Source organism: Pipistrellus hanaki (assembly GCF_964339955.1).
Source record: "Pipistrellus hanaki genome assembly, chromosome: X".
NCBI classification, from domain to species: domain Eukaryota; kingdom Metazoa; phylum Chordata; class Mammalia; order Chiroptera; family Vespertilionidae; genus Pipistrellus; species Pipistrellus hanaki.
The window spans coordinates 91,169,876-91,189,597 of record NC_140524.1 but is presented as its reverse complement, the minus strand read 5'-3'; the positions used below and the strand labels follow the sequence as shown (position 1 = coordinate 91,189,597).

General features: G+C 37.9%; 1 protein-coding gene and 1 long non-coding RNA gene across 2 annotated transcripts in view; one reads left to right on the top strand and one right to left on the bottom strand.

The window, feature by feature from the left end:
* Positions 1-19,722, top strand: part of POLA1 (DNA polymerase alpha 1, catalytic subunit) — a 311,394-nt gene that overhangs the window by 47,379 nt on the left and 244,293 nt on the right. Inside the window, exons 24-26 of the mRNA XM_084869425.1 lie at positions 226-350; positions 5,325-5,474; positions 5,845-5,967. Coding sequence (XP_084725551.1) covers positions 226-350; positions 5,325-5,474; positions 5,845-5,967 — 398 coding nt within the window. The remainder of the gene's footprint in view (positions 1-225; positions 351-5,324; positions 5,475-5,844; positions 5,968-19,722) is intronic.
* LOC311614722 overlaps positions 1-19,722 on the bottom strand; it is a 520,998-nt gene that overhangs the window by 265,834 nt on the left and 235,442 nt on the right. The gene's annotated exons all lie outside the window — the stretch shown is intronic.

Below are 19,722 nucleotides of genomic sequence, written 5' to 3'. Positions count from 1 at the left end.
ATTGGCTTCAAGGTGAGAGAGGACCTCTTTTGTGAACTGACTTTGCACTCTAGTCCAAGTCATTTTTATAGCATGGTAGTAGACTCCTTTTTTCCCCTTCTGTCTACCCCATAGCTCTGGATAGTATATTGTTTCTAACATACTTCAGAGTATAGTACTTCTAACGTGATCTTTTGACAAATCTACGTTTTGAAAAGACTTTGTATTGTGGTTTTTATATTGCAGGTTTTTATGATAAGTTCATTTTGCTTCTGGACTTCAACAGCTTATATCCTTCCATCATTCAGGAATTCAACATTTGCTTTACAACAGTGCAAAGAGTTGCTTCAGACACACACAAGGTTACAGAGGTTTGTGTTCAACTGGGGTGGGGGGGGGCTCTTGAAATTGAGATTAAAAGTAGTACTTAATGAAGAGAACCAAAGTATTTCGTTTTCCCTCTTAAAAGGTACATTATATCCTTTTTAGTGGTCAGAAAAAGGGGAGGGTTATATCGAAGGAAATTCACACTGGTTTTGTGTCTTTTTTATTTAACAACTTTATTGAGATATAATTCACATACTATTTATAATTTAGTCATTTAAAGTCTAAATTTAATGGTTGTTAGTGTATTCACAGAGTTTATAACCTTCACCATAGTTGATATTAGGACATTTTCATTACTCTTCAAAGAAACCCCCTAACTTTTACTTGTATCTTCCCTTAATCCCTCTCCTTCTCCCAGGTCTAAGCAACCACTACTCTTTCTGCCTCTATAGATTTGTGTAGTTTTGACATTTCATATAAATAGAATCACATGTGACCTGCGTCCAGCTTATTTCACTTACTATACTGTTTTCAAGATTCATTCGTATTGTAGCATCTGTTAGTACTTCATTCCTTCTTATTGCTGAATATTTGATTTTATGGAAGTGGTATATCACATTTTGTTTGTTTTAGAGTCATCTTCTCAATTTATGCAAAATGGCTGCTGGGATTTTGATAGGAATTGTATTGGTTGTGTAAATCAGTTTGGGGAGTATTGTCTTAAGAATGTTAAATCTTCCATTATTTAGATATGCAATTTCTTACAATGATGTTTTCTAGTTTTCAGTGTGTAAGTCTTGCACTTATTAAAATTTATTTGTATTTTATCTTTTTTGATGCTATTGTAAATGAAATTGTTTTCTTAATTTTAAGATTTGTTCATTGCTAATATATAGAAAAATAACAGCTGCACTCAAGTATTAGTTCTAATAGTTTTATGGATTTTTTAGGATTTTTTTTGTTTATATGATCATGTCCTCTGTGAATAAAGATCATTTAATTCTTTCCTATTTGGATTCCTTATATTTTTTTTCCTTGCCTAGAATTCCCCTTACTAGAACCTCCAGTATAATGTTAAATAGAAGTGCAAGAGCAGGCACCCATGTCTTGTTTCTGATCTTTGGTGACAGCATCTAATCTTTCATCATTAGGTATGATGCTAGCTGTAGGTTTCCCATCGATGTCCTTTATAAGGTCGAGGAAATTCCCTTCTGCTCCTAGTTCATTCTAGTTTATTGAGTGTTTTATCATAAAAGGGTATTGTACCAACCTGCATTTCTTGGTTAAGTCCCACTTCTTGGCATATAATCTTTTTTTATATGTTGCTGGATTCGATTTATTAGTATTTTGTTGAGTTTTTGTCTGGATTCATACAGGCTGTTAGTGTGTAGTCTTTTCCCCTTTCTTTGGTTTTGGTATTAGGTTAATACTGGTCTGATAGAATGGGTTGGGAAGTAATCCCTCCTTTTCTGTATTTTGGGCTTGTTTGTGAGGAATTTGTGTTAATTACTTAAATATTTGATAGAATTCACTAGTGAAAATTATCTGGTCTTAACACTTCTTTTTTTGATTACTAAGTCAATCTATTGTTATAGGTCTTTTTAGATTTTCTATTTTCCCTTCAGTCAGTTTCAGTTGTTTGTGTCTTTCTAGAGATTTGTCCATTTCATGTAGGTTATCTAATTTATTGGCATAAAATTGTGTATAGTATTCTTTTAAAATCATTGCTATTTAAGTTCAGTAGGGATGTACCCTCTTTTATTCCTGATTTTAGTAATTTGAGTGTTCTTTTTTTCTTTGTCAATATAGCCAAAGTTTGTTAATTTTATTGGTCTTTTCAAAGAAGTACCTTTGGTTTTCTTGATTTTTCTGTTGCTTTTTAAAAATTCTCTATTTCATTCATTTCTGCTGTAATCTTCTTTTCTCTGCTTTCTTTGGTTTAGTTTGCCCATTTTCTAGTGTCTTACGGTGGAAGTCTAGGTTATAGATATCACATTGTCTCTTGTAATATAAATATACACAATTATAAATTTTCCGACGAGCACTGCTTTAGCTTCATCCATGAGTTTTGGTATATCACATTTGCCTTTTCATAGTCAGTCCCATTTCCCCTATGTCAACCATTGATCTGACTTCTATCACCATAGTTTAATCTTGCCTGTTGTAGAATTCATTTAAATAGAGTGATACAGTATGTACTCTTTTGTGTCTGGCTTTTTTGTTCAACATAATGTTTTTGAGCTTCATCCGGTGGTTCTTTCCTTTTCATTGCTGAAGAATATTCCACACTTTATTCTCCTGAGATGAGTGTTGGATTGACTTCAGTTTTTGGCTATTAGTAATAAAGCTGCTGTGAATATTCTTGTATGGATCTTTTTGTGGATTTATGCTTTCATTTTTGATGGGGTCAATACTTACGGAATGAATTCGTTGTTTGTAGGGCAAGTATATGTTTAATTTGATAAGAACCCGTCATACTGTTTTCCTAAGTAGTTGTACCATTTGACACTCCTACCAGCTATGTGTGCGAGTTGTTCCCCATCTTCTTCAACACTTGTTATTCTCAATCTTACAAATTTTGTCTATGCAAGCATTGCATTAATGATTCTATTCACTAAATAGCCCCCCCTTTTTTTAAAAAAATGTTTTTTTTGTTTGTTTGTTTTTTTTATAGAGAGGAAAGGAGAAGGATAGAGAGTTAGAAACATCAATGAGAGAGAAACATTGATCAGCTGCCTCCTGCACACCCCCTACAGGGTATGTGCCCGCAACCAAGGTACAAGCCCTGGACCAGAATGGAACCTGAGACCTTTCAGACCACAGGCCAGTGCTCTATCCACTGAGCCAGACTGGTTAGGGCAATAGCCCTTTTTAAATAATCTTTTTAAATTCTCTCACTTGGATTTTAATCTAACCAATGATCCTTCACTCAACAGTTTTATATAGGGCTTAATTTATATATAAAGCTTATACAGTTAACTTTCAGTAGGGGAATTGGTTAGATTTGATTCTCCAGCAGTAAAAGATATAAATGAACACACTACCTTGTATATTGTTTTTCTCTGCTTCTTTGTACATGTGGCAGATGTCTATTTGCCCTCCAGCTCCTGAACTTACATTTCTTTTTAGTTCCATCCACATGCTTGGGAGCTGTTTCTCAGTCCCTGTTCCATCTTCCCAGAAGAGAGAATCTTACAGGCTTGCCTCGCCCTCCTGGTCTCATCAGTTGTGATCACAGGAGTGGGTTCTTTAGTACAAACATGGGTACTAGAAATGGGCCTTCCTATGGGACTAGAGGATAATTTTACAGAGAAGGATTAGGTGGACATTCTCAAAAGGTAGTAGCTGCATTTCCTGCAACTGTGTCAGCATTGTGACAATTTTCATTATCTACCACTCTCCCCCACCCTGTTTTTTAAAAATATATTTTATTGATTTTGTACAGAGAGGGAGGGAGAGAGATAGAGAGTTAGAAACATCGATGAGAGAGAGTCATCGATCAGCTGCCTCTTGCACTCCCCCTACTGGGGATATGCCCGCAACCAAGGTACATGCCCTTGACGGGAATCGAACCCGGGACCCTTCAGTCCCCAAGCCGACGCCCTATCCATTGAGCCAAACCGGTTTCGGCCCCACCCTGTTTTTTCTTTAATTTTCCATTTTGGATTCTGGATCTATAATGGAATCATTTAAGAGTTCAAAGGGAACTTAGAGGTACTCTACAGAATACTATACATGTGGAAATTTAGAGGTTCTCATTTTCCTGTACGGTCAGTCATCTGGTCTTCAGAACAGCTCGTGCCACAATGGTAGTGGCAGTAGAGCCCAGCATGGATTATAAATTTCCTCACTCTAAATCCTTTCAATTTAGTTTTTATCTGACCGCCATAGATGCTGTAAATAGATTGGATTATATACCAAGATCTCTTTAATAGGTTTGTTACCATCTTTGCTGTATTGGAAAGCAATACGTCCCTGTTACTCTCGTCCCTGTTACTCTCGTAAGATTGCTCATTGGAAGATACTGATCTTTATAAAATTAGATACTTTGTAAAAGCTGGGTTATCAAGTGGCATCGACTTGACATACTTTAAGCCAAGAGGTTTATTTTTAATTCTGACTCTTTGAAAGGGCAAATTTGCCTGACTTTTCTTTGCAGTCTATTAATGGAATTAATGGAAGTTTGAGAGAAATGGTTTAATGCTTTCCCTGCTTTTTTTTTTCTTCTATAAATTATAAGAAGACTACTGGTTGCTTTTCTAGAATGTTGCTATTCTTTTACTGATTGGAAAGCAATTTATAGATAAAAGGTACTACATATATGCTAAGGAATATATACTGGCTGGGAAAAAGTAGGTTTACAATAATTCGTATGGAAAATTATACAATAATAAATAATACAAGAATAAACTGTGTTTCTCGTACTCAAAACTGTAAAACTACTTTTGAGCACCCATGTATGTATTAATTTTTAGAAATGTCATGACCTATTTAAATATCCGTTCCAAATTCTTGAAAGAAATTTGCTAATTTAGTATTTAGACTTTTATTTTTGTGTCTAAAACATTTGTAGTATTTGCTATGATTTTCCATAGTTTTAAAAATGTTATAGCATTTTGTTTGATAGTATACATGACTTAAAACAGTTTCATTGATTTTTTTTTTTTAATCCTAAGACTCTCTCTTACTGTTTTTATTGTAAAAACAGTTTCCGCAAACCTATTTCTCCCCAATCTTGTTGAACAGAGGAAGAGGAGCATGTGTAAAAACTCACCCTTTTAAATGATATCTACTGTGTCAATGCCTAGAGGGATGGAAGGTACTGGGCAGTATTGACTTGTTCTGCTGCAAACCTCTCAGCTCTTTCTTTACCACCCACGCATTATTGACCCTTACTGTACACTGTACAAGGAAGTACTTTTTCAACGTGATCAGGGGGGTAAATCTCCCCCAAAATGATTTAGAAATTTATTTAATAAAAGTTGATTTGTCTGAAATTTCTGTTGTGTGTTCACCAGGATGAAGAACAAGAACAGATCCCCGAGCTGCCAGATCCAGGCTTAGACATGGGCATTTTGCCCAGAGAGATCCGGAAGCTGGTAGAGCGGAGAAAACAAGTCAAACAGCTAATGAAGCAGCAGGATTTAAATCCGGACCTTGTTCTTCAGGTATAACTTTTCCACTGAGAGACATCTGAGTGACAGTATCAGCTTTCAGAAATTGCTTATCTGGGAGTGATTTAACATGATGCTGTGGGCAAATGCATGCGCCTTTTTTACATTTGTGGGGAGGAAACCATTCAAAAACACACTAGATCGCCTCAAACGGGAAGGTACTTCTATCTGCAAAGCTGTATCTGAGGAAGATCCTTCCGACTTCAGGAGTTTTGGGGTCTCTGGGAGGATAGGTTGAATGTGTTGAGAGTTTTTTTATTTCTTCAGGAATATTGAGGGTTTCTCGTCACTGGTCATCTAGAAAAACTTAGTGTAATGCTTATGCATTTGCCAATATTGTATTTTTTTCTTGTGTGGCCTGCAGTATGACATTCGACAGAAGGCTTTGAAGCTCACGGCGAACAGTATGTACGGCTGCCTGGGATTTTCCTACAGCAGATTTTACGCCAAGCCACTGGCTGCTTTGGTGACATACAAAGGAAGGGAGGTAAATAGTGTAATATCACATCTCTAAAAATTAGAGTATTTTTAAAAATCTTCTTTTGACTTTGAGAGTATTTTTACCTATGCAATAATGTGGGAGAACCAGCTTGTTATCTAATTATACAAGTACCCCCTTTTTAGGACAAATTTGAGAGAGAAGGGCTTTTTAGATAAGGATACATTCATTAATTGTGTGTGTGTGTGTGTGTTTGTGTGTGTGTGTTTATTGAGTGTCTACTACGTGGCAGACATTGTTCTAGGCACTGGGGTAGGGTGTCGAGCAAGATATAAAAGATCCCTGCCCCTGCATCCTGAGGCTCACCTTCTACCAGGGCAGGGGGTATACCAGTAAAGGGACATGTGGTGTGGCCTTTGACGGGGAGAGGATAGTTTGGGAAAACAGACTGTAAATAAGTGAATAAATAAATTAAAAAATGACTGAGAGACTGTGATAGAAGTAAATGCTGTGCAGATAATAAAACAAGGTGGCTGTGAAGATGGCTAGTTTAGATTGATCAGGGAAGGCTTCTTCAGGAGGTAACAAGAATGAGGCCCGAGTGACATAAGGGAGCTGGTTTTTTTCTGGTGTGTTAGCTCAGAGTGTGGGGGAACGGAAGAAATCAAGGAGGATGCCTTCGTTTTTGTCTTCTAGCTGGTTAGCTAATGGACCTGTTTCCTAAGATGGAGAAATCTAGGGGAGAGGGATTGAAAGTTCTGTCTTGGCTGTGTTACCTTTGAGACTTACAAAGATCTCTAGGAATATTAAGTAAGAAGCCAGTTGAATGTGGAATTCTACCATTCCAGGAACATGTCAAGACTCATGTTATAGATTCAGAGTTATTGGCTTTATTTTATTTTTTGAATTTTTTGGGATGACATTGGTTTGCAAAACCATACAGGCTTCAAGTGTACAACTTTATAAAACATCTGTACACTGTATGGTGCGCCATAGCCTTATGCAGAGTCTTTTTCTGTCCTCATTTCTCCCCTCCTTGCCCATCGCCACCTAGCCCTCATCCCCCCTTTCCCTATGGTTATATACGTCTCTGTGTTTTATATATATATGTTTTTTGTTGGCTTAATCCTTTCACTTTTCATCCAGTCTTCTAACCCCCATCCCCTCTGGCAGAGAGTTATTGGCTTTAGAAAGATGGGCCACAGAACAAAGAGATTTGAGGTACTTTCACTTTGTAGAGACTATAAGCTCCATCTGGTTTAGCACTGAGAGAAGGGGTTTTTCTTTATTTGTAAAAGAATAGTTACATTAACTATTAATTCCTTTTAACTATAGTAAACCATTGATTCCAGTCAGTGGATTTAAGAATATCAGTCTTCAGAAGGTAGTTGGTGGCTATGGGACAGAAGGCTTGTGTTGGGAGTCTGGACTCGGAATTCTCTAGAGTAGGGGTTGGCAAACTGTGGCCCATCGCCCAAATCCAGCTTGCCATCTAATTTTGTAAAATTTTATTGGATCACAGCCGTGCTCATTCGTTTATGTATTGTCTGTGGCTGCTTTTGTGTTACATCAGCAGAGCTGAGTAGGCAAGATAGAGACTTGCAAGGCCCACAAAGCCTAAAATATTTACTTTCTGGCTCATTTTTTATTTTTATTTTTTGGTTACCTCACCTAAGGATATTATTTTCCATTAATTTTTAGAGAGAGTGGAAGGAAGGAAGGGAGGAGAGAAAGAGAGAGACACACAGAGAGAAACATTGATGTGAGAGAGCTGCATCGGTTGGTTGCCTCCCGCACTCACCCCTATCAAACCTCCAACTACCGTGTTTCCCCGAAAATAAGACATCCTCCAAAAATAAGACCTAGCGCATGGAAAGATAAGACATCCCCTGAAAATAAGACCTAGCGCAACTTTGGGAGAAAAAATTAATATAAGACACTGTCTTATTTTCGGGGAAACAGGGTAGGTACCTGTCCTTGACTGTACCCTTGACTGGGAATTGAACCTGTGACCATTGCAGGCTGATATTCTATCATATCCACTGAGCCCTTTTCAGGAAAAAAAAAAAAAAAAAAAAAAAAAAAAGCTTGCCTACCCTGCTTCAGAGTCCAGACCAGCACTGTTCAATAGAACTTTGAGATGACGAAAATATTCTCCATCTGCACTATGCAGTGCAATAGCTGCCAGCCACAGTGGCTAGTGAGCACTTACTTTTGGCTAGTGCCACCAGCTGAAGAATTGGATTTTAAGCTTTATTTAATTATAATTATAATAAATTTAACTTTAAATAGCCACATGTGCCAGGGGCTGTTATGATGGGTAGCACAGATCTAGATGGAATGAAACAAACAGGATGTTCAGGGCTGCTCTCCTGTTGACAGCCCTATCTCGGAGACTTGGCTTAGGGCCCAGGAAGGAAGGGCAAAACATGTATTGGACACCAGCAACATGTGAGTTTTCCGTTGCATTATTTCATTAAAACCCACAAGAATCCACTGAATAAAAATAGTAATGTTTCCATTTTGCAGATGAGAAAGATCAACTCAAAAAGGTGCAGTCTAATAAGTAACTATTTTGAATCGGAATCTATATCTTCCTGACTGTAAGGCTTTTACATCATTAGGGTTGTCTGCCCCATCTCAGGATGTCTCTCATAACTATGCTTCTGCTTTATATTCTACCTCTTATTCCTGGAAGATCATCTTTTTTTTGTACTCATCTCAAGACACAGGTCTTTTTTACACGAGAAGATGTGTGTCTTAGGGTCTAGTTGAAGTGAAGGAAGGATGTTTCCATTTTTTAGGCTAAGTTTTAAAATTATTTAAATTTTATTTCTGTGTAAGTATCCAGTGGCTTCTGATAGAATACAACCTTATTTTTGTATTAGGAAATGCACTCACTATGCCCAACTGGGTGATAATACGTGGGTTGAGTATTGAGATTGGATCAAGGTTACTCTTAAGTTTCTCACAAGAGGCAATAGTTGACAATTTACTCCCTTGGAGAGTGCCTCGTGCTGATGGGAAATCCCTGTTGTTACATTTTCTGCATTGGATCAGAAATCCACAAGCTTAAAAGGGCACTGTTGATAATGATAAGCCCCAAATTTGTCCAGTGATCTACCCCGCTCCCTTAATCCACTGTACTTTAAAGGCAAAGTTTAAACTCAGTTTTTATTTTTCTGTTGTATAAAATATAACAATAACAAATCTTAATAAACTATTAAAAAAACAACAACCCTGCTTTCCCCACTAAAAAAACACACACAAAGAATTTCAGACACATCTTGAAATAAGTATATGCGATTTAATTTCTTGGTTTCTCCTTTCCCTTTTTCCCTTTGCTCCTTCCCACAAATAATAAAAACTGTTCATGAGGAATAATAGTGATATAGTTGCTCTCTGGACATTTTATTCTAGAAGAAGATTCAAAGCAATTTACAGAGATTATTTCCTAAAATAAAAAGGATTGTTACAATGTTGGTGATAATTATTAGCACTGGCAGAATGAAATATTATAGGTGATAATCTGTCTTTGGGTTTACTAGCATTTTCTGTATATGCTATTAGGCCTTTGTGAGTTCAAGCATCTCTCCATTGTTAGAGAAGTAGGGAGAGTGATGTGTAAAATGAGAGTCAGCTTGCTGAGATTTTGGAATACCTTGTAACTTTTTCAAACTGGTCTTTTTTATTATAAGATGGAGGGGCAAAATTAATATAGTAACTTGAAGGGCCTATAAATTGTTTCCTTTTGAAGTCTTGGTAGGATAAATTAGATTAAGGTTCAAGTAGAAATTAATGAGAGTGACTCCTGGTAGCATGTCCTCTGAAAAGATTATAAAATTTTTGCATTTGAATATGGATTAACACACAGTTTGCGGAGGCCTTGAAATGTCACTCCCTTTTTATTTTTAATCTATTTTGTGTGTGCTCAGTTTTGTCAGAATCATGCAGCTTTGGCTCTGGTGACCTAATAATTTCTGTAATCAAATGTATTATGGCTGCTAGAGTATTAGGAGTAATTACTGATTGTACTCTTAAAAACAGGTTTATAATAAAAATGCTAACAGTTGTGTCAAATGGACATCAATATTGTCTTTTCCCAAGTATGATATTTCACAATTGAACTCTACTATAATTTTTAATTGCTTGGTGGTGGTAAAGGATTTAGTTAATGGTTAAGGAATTGTATGAGGGACCTCACAGCATGCAAGTTATTTAACAAAGAAAGAAAGAAAGAAATGGAGGTTTCCATAGAAGTAATGTAGAAACTTAGTTTACAGACACTCAAAAGTTAATCTATGTAAATACCATCTGTATTTATGTGTATTCTCAATGTATATATAGAGAGACAAAGAAAAATATTGGACAAGTTGATAGCACTAAGTGGAGATATATATATATATATTTTTTTTTTTCTTTATTGATCATAACCAATGGACACAGACAACAGGGGGGACAATGGGGGGATAAGGACACATATGTAACACTTAATCAATGAAGTGGACATATATTTTAAACCTAGAAAACAACAGACTCAGTTGTCAAGTGACTGGTGTGGTAATTGAAGTGATTGTTCACTAGATGGCGATAGACACCCTGAGATCATTAATCAATTAAGGGCTTTATTCTGTGAACAATATAGTGGAGACCATTTAGTGTCACAAATCTGTCCAAATTTTCGACTTTTATTAATTTTGAAACTATTAATAAAGGTTGTCACTGGACCAGAGGATTGTGATCGTCTAATCTATTTAGTGTTTTAAAAAATGGTTTTTGAATCCTAAGCTTTATTGGTAAGAACAATTATTTAATGTATCATAGCAAGCTAATTTTTCTGTCATATAGCTAAATTTACACTTCTGGCCATGGGGCTACAATACATGACTACTTTGGTCACAGTATCAGTGTAAAGAGAATGAAAAAGATTTATTTTTTAAATCCTCACCCAAGGATATATTTTTATTGATTTGAAAGAGAGAGGAAGAGGGAGAGAGAGAGAAAGAGAAACATTGATTTGAGTGAAAAGCGTTGATCGATTGCCTCCTGTAAGTGCCCCAACTGGGGATCGAACCCACAACCTTTTTTAGTGGTACTCTACGATCTTCCAACCAACTAAGCCACCAGACCAGCCAGAGCAAAATGATTTTGATATATAATTTTGCCTCTGTGAATTTGTTGGGGTTTTCTGAGGAGTTTTAAACTTACTCTATACTTAACAAGCATACTTACTGTACAGTCCTTAGTGTAATGGTAATATTTGTCTTTATGGAATAACGAGCACTTATTGATGTTGGTATTGTTTTATTTCTGCACTCTGTTATTTCTGTGCCCTTGAGCAAAATGACTTTTAGTCTGAAATTTTTTTATTGCATCTTAAAATAAACGTAGGCTCTAATGTTTGGGTGTAGAGCTCATGGATTTTCATTTTCTCACCCAGTAGGCCGAAATGAGACTTTTGCTAGCCTGCCTGCCAACCAGTTGTAGACTGCCTCGCTTTCCGTTGTGTTCAGAGCTGGAATCTGTACATTTAGAAAATGTATCCAGATCACCACATGCACACATTGTAGTCTGGGCAAGCCTTCCTGGGAGTCTCTTGGTGACGTGCTGGCACCTGTCAGGAGCCTTTGGGAATGATCCTGGGGTGAAGTTGGGGGGTGGGGAGTTAGCCTTTGTTGGTGTCAGTGGCAAAGGAGACTGAGTGAAGATGGAGAATCTTACACATAAGTGTTAAGGATGTCTTTCATCTTTATCTGGAAATAACCCAAATTTTTCACTTTTGCAATCTTTTTTCTTTAAAAACCATTTCTTCACCACCCTCACCGATTTCTTTTTTTTTTTTTAAATAAATCTTTATTGTTCATGTTATTACAAATGTTCCTCATTTTTTTCCCTCCATTGCTCTCCTCCACCAGGTTCCCACCCCACCCTCTGCCCTTTCCCCACCCCCCACTGTCCTCATCCATAGGTGCACAGTTTATGTTCAGTCTCTTCCCACACCCCCATTCTCCTTTTCCCCGATAATTGTCAGTCCACTCCCCTTCCATACCTCTGATTCTATTATATTCACCAGTTAATATTATTCATCAGATTTTTTTTAATTCCCTTGGTTTTTAGATTCACTTATTGATAGTTACATATTTGTTGTTCATAATTTTTATCTTTATTTTCTTCCTTCTTGTCTTCCTCTCTCGGGGTTGGTTTTGCCCTCCTGCTCATCACTTTTCACTTTTATAATAAACGTGTGCCTACACACGCGGTGCATTAAAAGTTTTTACCATTTCTGTGCTGTGCTCTATATTATTTTGCAGTTTGCCAAAAACAAAGAGTAGGGGGAGAACCACATTTTAGGTATATCCGTGTTGCTACATTTTTAGATTTCATTTATTCATGTTACCTATTCTGTAATGTATCAGTGAATACATTCAGCACAGCATATTTTTATTCTGCCATTGTCCACATTTTTAGATTTCCAAGTTTTCACTTGTTTTAGTGCCTTTGCTATTACTAATAGTGTTGCAGTAGACATTGCCACACATGCAAGAGTTTCTGCAGTGTGTTACTAGGCTTAGGGTTAGCACATCAACAAAAAGCATATGATGTTGATTCGAGCAGTCATTTAATTTATCATAGGAAGCTAAATCTTTCAAATTGCTAAATTCATATCCATGACCATGGGGCTACAATACTTGACTCCCTCAGTTACCATATTAGGGGTTAATTTAAAAATAAATCGGAGGAGAGGATATCCAAGGTGGAGTATGTGAAAGCTATATTCACCTCTTCCCATGGCCACATCACAATTCCAACTAAATTATAGAAAAATAGGTCAGCAATGATTTCGATGCATAATTTTATTGCTTTGAATTTACTTTTCTATGGAGGGGTTTTAAACTTATTCTCTGCTTGTAAGCATATTTATTGCACACCAGTGCTTCACATTCTTTTTTTTTTTTTTTTTTTTAAAAAAAAATATATTTTATTGATTTTTTACAGAGAGGAAGGGAGAGAGATAGAGAGCTAGAAACATCGATGAGAGAGAAACATCGACCAGCTGCCTCTTGCACACCTCCTACCGGGGATGTGCCCGCAACCAAGGTACATGCCCCTGACCGGAATCGAACCTGGGACCTTTCAGTCCGCAGACCGACGCTCCACCACTGAGCCAAACCGGCTTCGGCAACATTCTTGTTAGCACTTTGTTATTATCAGAGTTTTTAATTTTTGCCATTCTCATGCGTGTGAAACGGTATCTCATTGTGATTTTAATTCACATTTCTCTATCAGTTAAGTTGAGCACCTTTCCATGTGTTTTAACTCTTCAGTTTTTTTATGTGAATTTCTTGTATGCCTATAGGCTCTGTTTCATTGGGTTGTATGTCTCAGTATTTTTACTCAAGGGCTCATCCTTTCTTTGTCATTTGCGTTGTAACTATCTTTTAGTCTGTGGCTTATCCTTTAATTTTATTTGGGGTCTTTTACTGTGTAGAAGTTTTTAATTTTAATGCCAAATATTTGATTTTTTTCGTTCCTATGCACTATATGGCGTTTTTCCTTAAGAGATCTTTCCCTCCTCCAATGACATAGAAATTCTCTCTTATTTTCTTCTAAAAGTTGCAGTTTGGCTTTTCTCATTCTTTAATCCTACTGGAAATTATTTTTAGAGAGGGTATAAGTTAGGAATATTATTGTATTTGTCTGTTTGCTTCCATGTGGAATTGTTGAATCTTTTCTTCTATTCCAGGGGTTGATAAAATTATAACCCATGTGCTTACTCCTATCCAACGTCTGTTTTGTTTTATTTTATTTTAATCATCACATGAGGATATGGATTTTTTTCCTTAATTTTAGAGAGAGAGGAAGGAAGAGAAACATTGATCAGTTGCCTCCCATACGTGTCCCGACGAGATTGAACCCACAACCTGACTGGGAATCGAACCTGCAACCTTTTGGTGTACGGGACAGTGCTCCAATCGAGCCACCTGGCCAGGGCTCATCTGCCTCTTTTCTTTTTTAATAAAATTTTATTGGGGCACAGCCACACCCATTTGCATTTGTGCTGTGTTACAATGGCAGAGTTGATTAGTGCCACAGACACTGAATGTCCTACAAAGCCTAAAATATGTACTTTCTGGTCCCTCACAGAAAAAGTTTGTGGACCTCTGGTCTAAAAGAGAGTCATGTATAATAGAAAAGTCACTTTTGTTTCTAACAGCTTTAGTCAAAGTTGGTGAAAAATAGAGGAAATTACACTAAGGGAAGGAAAACATCTTTTGGACATTTAAAAAATACATAGATTTTGATGTTTTGCTTGTTCTCAGATTATCATATGAGAACTTCTCACAAGCCAAGTAGAGCCAAAAGAAGGTCTGAATTCTCTGAAGTTGTATGCAGCATTTTCTTTTGTAATTTATTTATCCCACATTTCATGTATCTGTGCATATGTTACTTAGGGAGGGTGGGGGAGAGGGCATATAACATTTAAGAGATTCTTAAAGGGGACCATGATGCAAAAATGGTAAAGAACTGGTGCTTCTTATATTCCTTCTTTTGTAGTTTGAGGGAAAACTTTAGCCTTAATATATGTTTTTGTCACGTAAAACATGGCAGCATGAAGAATGTCTGGCCAGCCCAGGCCCATGGAAACTGTGTGGGCGGTGGGAGGGAAGAGTTCTAATTCTGTCTCCAGAATTTTAATAGCCACTATTAAAACTACTTCTAACTCCAGCTGACCTACTAACATTTTTTTTTTTAGTATGAGAAGAGAATTTCTTTTAAGAATGAAATGTAGGTTTAATATATTTTTGCAGAATATACTTGTTAAAAAAGAAGCAATATCCTTTTTCAGTGATCACAGATTACTTGTCACTTTTGAAGTTGTTTATATTATAAAATTCTAATCCAGAGAAACCCTTTATCCCCTCTTTATTGTTGTATTTCAGGGATATTTGAGTTCTAAATTCTTTGCAGTTTTTGAAAACTGCTAACAAGTACTATTCAGCTTTTTAAACTCACATCCATAATTTGTGGTAATTCAGATGAAATGAGCTGAAATTCTTCATAGCACAAAATTTTTTCTGACTTTTTCTTTTTTTCTTAATGAGTTATGGTTGACATATAACATTTTATTACTTTCAGGTGTATTCATACTGATTTGATATTTGTATGCACTATGAGATAATAATCACAATACTAGTTACCATTCATAACCATATTTCATAGCACAAATAAATAGTTATTTTTGAGCTTAGATTATTTCCATATATCTTTAAATTCTGTAGAAACTCTTCTTTCCAGTCAAGTAAGTGATAGCTTAACTGCAGATCATGTATAATGATGAACTTTTACTATTAGCATCTACATTTTCTTGTCCATTTGTCTATATCCTTTCTGAAAATTGATGAAAGTAATGTTGGTAAATATAAAGATAAGAAGAGGATTCACTAATTTGGAAATACTCCATGGAGGTCAGTCCAAATTATGATAATGTAGACATTCAATAATTCCAGAAAAATGTGATGACAAAAATTTCAAGGATGTAGAATAATTTATGCTTTAGTAATACAATGTTGCATCTAGAGAGATAAATAAATGCGTTATACTTAGGCTTTCTTTGAATTACTCTACATACTTGAAAACATTGGTATATTTATTTCAAAATAGTCGGAAGTTTAGACATTTAAAATAAATTCAGAATGACCTTATCCTTCTTTCTTATTAGTTGGAAACTAGCACCTCGAAGAAGTCTGGACATCTGCCTCTGTGTGCTCTTTGGACATTGAAAGCTATAGATTTAGGAGGACACGGGGCGGTTACTGTTAGATGCGGGCTGGGTCAAGTTCTGCTGGTGAAGAGCTGGGATTTGTGAGCATATGAGCGCGCTTCAACAAGGAGATATTTATGTACTTTCTTGTTAATTCACTATATTTACAGAAGTTTTGGAATGGTTGCCTTATCTTTGTCCTACCTGAACTTTGGGGGCTTCAAGGAAAAGCCCGTTTGCCCTAATAATACAAGTTTTTGTCAAGAAGGAGCACCCTGCACTCCTCCTTCACACACCTTGTTCCACTTCACACACAGTGGCAGGAAGAGGTGGTCCCGGGGCTGTGGGCTGTCCTCCCCCATCTTCCAGAATCTTCTTATTGCCAACCTTGAAACTGCCAGGGTTTATTTTGTTAAGGAAAGTGGAATTTTCTTATCCTCGATCTAAATGCGAGCCCTTCTAAAAGCCACACATTGGCTGTTTTATTACTCGATTTTGGAACGAGTCCACATGCACTAACATGAACACCGCACATTTTCTTTATTAGCAAAAACAAAAGACAAGCCTACAGCTTCACGTTGCTTCTGTATTCTTCAGTCTCCACTTCCATTCCGTTGCGTGTTTTGGTGTTCCACTTCCAGCCTAGGCCTGTGCCGCGCAGGTGGGTGCTTGTTTGCTGGAACTCCAGGGTCACGCTGGACTAGTAGTTTCCACAGGTACAGATGGGTGGGGGTGGAGGAGATGCATTTTAAAAAGAAGGGTCTTGATATTTAAGCCCACTTTGAGTTTATGAGAAATGGCCTGGACACTCAGAACAAGGAAAGGATAGTTTGTCCAGTCCTACTGGGAAGACAGGTAGCATTTTTGCCTCCATCTTTTGCCCATTTAATTACTGCAGCCTCTGGGAATGTGGCTGAGGATGAGGAGATAAATCCTATCAGACCGACCTGGTGTCAGCGCTGTGTGTCTCTGCCGAGACCGGTTAAGTTTAATTGCTCTCACTCCAATAACATAAACCGGGTCCTGGAAATCTCTTCCTTTCTTCCCAACCCTCACCAGCACGAGGGACTTGCTGTTAACCCAAACTCATTTTTCTTTCTGCATATGCGAGCATCCTGTATAAACCTGTTTGGGTGTATGTTTCTTTTTCGCAAGCCGCGTGCTATTTGACAGGTGTTCTAAAGCTCCTCGCTCTGGCAATGGACCAAGATGACAGAGCAGTAATGGTTTTGAAAGTGCCATTCCCTCCTTGTTAAGAGACAAAAAAGGAAAGTGTGAATTTATTAACCACTACTCATCAGTGGCATAGAAATCGGCGTAAGTTTTAATTGTCTGGTTCTATGGTTCTGTAGTGCATCTGCGTAATTTCCCGGATGACGCTGTTCTTAAGGAAAGGGGAAAATACCATATAACTTTTCTTTTCCCTCCCACGTCCTTTCCCCCTCTCTTCACAAATTGCAGACATAGATGGATTGAAGAGAAGGGATCAGTAGAGAACCCAAATATTGACCTCTTCTTTGTTTTTGTTTTTTTCCTTTCCTCTGCCAAGGTGATAGATTTGTGGGAGACACGGTCGCACCTGGCAACCTTGCAGATTGCCCACCCCGCAAATGGATCAGCTGCCTCGGTGTTTGAATTTGATGGTGCACAATGTGTCACCGCACTGTCTCTTCACTTAGCCGTCCTGGGCACTTTTATCGCTAATTGGAAGGACCTGCTTTCGGCAGCCTGTGCCGTCTGGTGGCTTGAGCATTCTTTTCACAACAGTCCAGTCACGTCCCTTAAAGACACAGGCATCTCAGATTTAAAAACAAAACAAGTTGGCGGGGTTTATTATGGCTTGGGACCGGTTCACTGAGGGAAGACCAATAGAATTAGTGCCTTCTGTTTGTATATCATCCTTTCAGTAGGCAGTGTGAGCCCGTGTCAATTTGCCATATCATAAATACTGTGTTAAGTTACAGTGAGCCGGGTTTGGTAAGTCGTGGGAGTTTTGGAAGGTGGGGAGAATGGCTTTATGCATGTGTGTATGTGTTAAGAAGCTGTTTGATTTTAAGCCAGGGATTCCTGAGCCCTGTAGTCATCGCTTTAGACATCTTATACCTACTTTGAAATGGAGTGCCAGCGTCGGGTTGTACAGCTGTCCTTGTTTCCTTTTATTATTAATTTTTGTGGTTGAATTGGCTTGCGTCCCTTTCAAACTTGAATGTATTAAGACTCTCAAAATTTAAAACTTGTCTTTGAAAACAGATTCCCTCCCTCTTTGAAAAAGCCAAGTGAAATAAAATAGAGCAAAAGTGAATCTCTACTTGCATTTTTAAAAGAACAACAGCATGAGTGATTTCCAGATATGCTTTATGTGCTGTATTTGGAATTACTAATTGTTCTTTGCAGGGTTGGGTTTAGTTTTCTGTTGCCTATTTTTTTTATTGGCTTTGTTGTTTTATGTTTAACAAAAGATTTGTTGTTTTGAGGCTAGTTATGGATTTTTTTTTATTTTTTATTTTTTTTTTTTGCCTCAGAGCTGCGAGTCGAGTGGGGATGGGAGTGAAGCAAAGATATTAGGTTTCTGTCATAATTTGGAGTGTCAGACATTTGGCTGTATTTATTTCAGGGGCTTTTCACCCCTGCTGACTTAACCACAGATTATATTTTCAGCCCTGTGCTGGATGGTGGTATGCCTTCTGCAGGCGGGGAGGAATGGGGATTGAGGAGGGGCGCTTGGGAAAAGGAATAAGCTCGCAGACTATTAATAATGTGCATTGTTCTTAGGCCACATGCGACATTTCTGTGCTCTGGTCAACAGGATAGGGGTGTATGTTCTATTTAAATTGGACCACATGGCATGATGTGCTGGACAGCTGATAATTGAATCACAAGAAACATCCGGGTATTTCTTCTTTAATGGTGTCTTGGCAGGGCAGAAAAAACACACACACTTGTTTTCAGAAGATTGGCTGAGAGCAGGTGAATATATTTAGTTTGCTTACTGGTTCTTACCTCATAGCCAGTAAGTTTTTGAGTAATATTTTGCTGAGTATGTACCATGGTGGGAAATGGAGACAGATGACATTGCTTGTGACCTGCAGGCTTGAGACAAAAGCCTTAGGTAACGATTCCAATAAAAGTAGAGCTAGATCTTGGGAGGCCAAACTCGTGATTACTTACTGGTCAGCAAGAGAAAACATCTTTAGTAGGCACGCAAAACACAGAAAGCTGTGAGTGTGCTGGAGAAAGCTTGGCCTGGAAACCAAGGACGCCATGCTCACTCACTCCTTTTCTTGTTTGCTTTGCGTGGCTTTGAGCAAGTCGGTCATTGGGAGCCTCTGTTTTCTCTCTCTCTCTCTCTCTCTCTCTCTTTTTAAAAATATATTTTATTGATTTTTACAGAGAGGAAGAGAGAGGGATAGAGAGTCAGAAACATCGATGAGAGAGAATCATCGATCCGCTGCCTCTTGCACACCCCCTACTGGGGATGTGCCCGAAACCAAGGTATATGCCCTTGACTGGAATCGAACCGGGACTTTTCAGTCTGCAGGCCGACGCTCTATCCACTGAGCCAAACCGGTTTCGGCTATGTTTTCTCTTGTCAAAGGGTGCTAGGTGACAGTGATTGCTGTGGAGCCCCAGTTACCAAGCACCTTAACGTAAGAAAGCCCGTACGTTACTATTTCTCCTGATAACCGGGAGGAAGCATTCTCGTGAGGTGCCAAGCCCCCAGGTGTCGGGCATGGGGTTGGTGTGTTGGGGGAAACCGTGATAAATGTATGCATTCAAGGGTCTTGTCCTCACGGAATTTTCAGTCTGGTAGGTGAGCGCCATTAAGCAAATAGTCCAATGAATGATCAGGCCACTCCAAAAGAAAACAGGTACTAAGAAAAGGCACGGGACTTTCTGAGTGCTGCTGACAAAGACCCCGTGAAGAATCAAAGCACCTAGACTGAAGAATCGGAGGTTTCCTGAGCCAGTGACACGAGAGGTGAGATCCGTAAAGTGTGCACTGGAGTTAGTTAGCTAAAGGGCTACAGCGCTGAGCACTA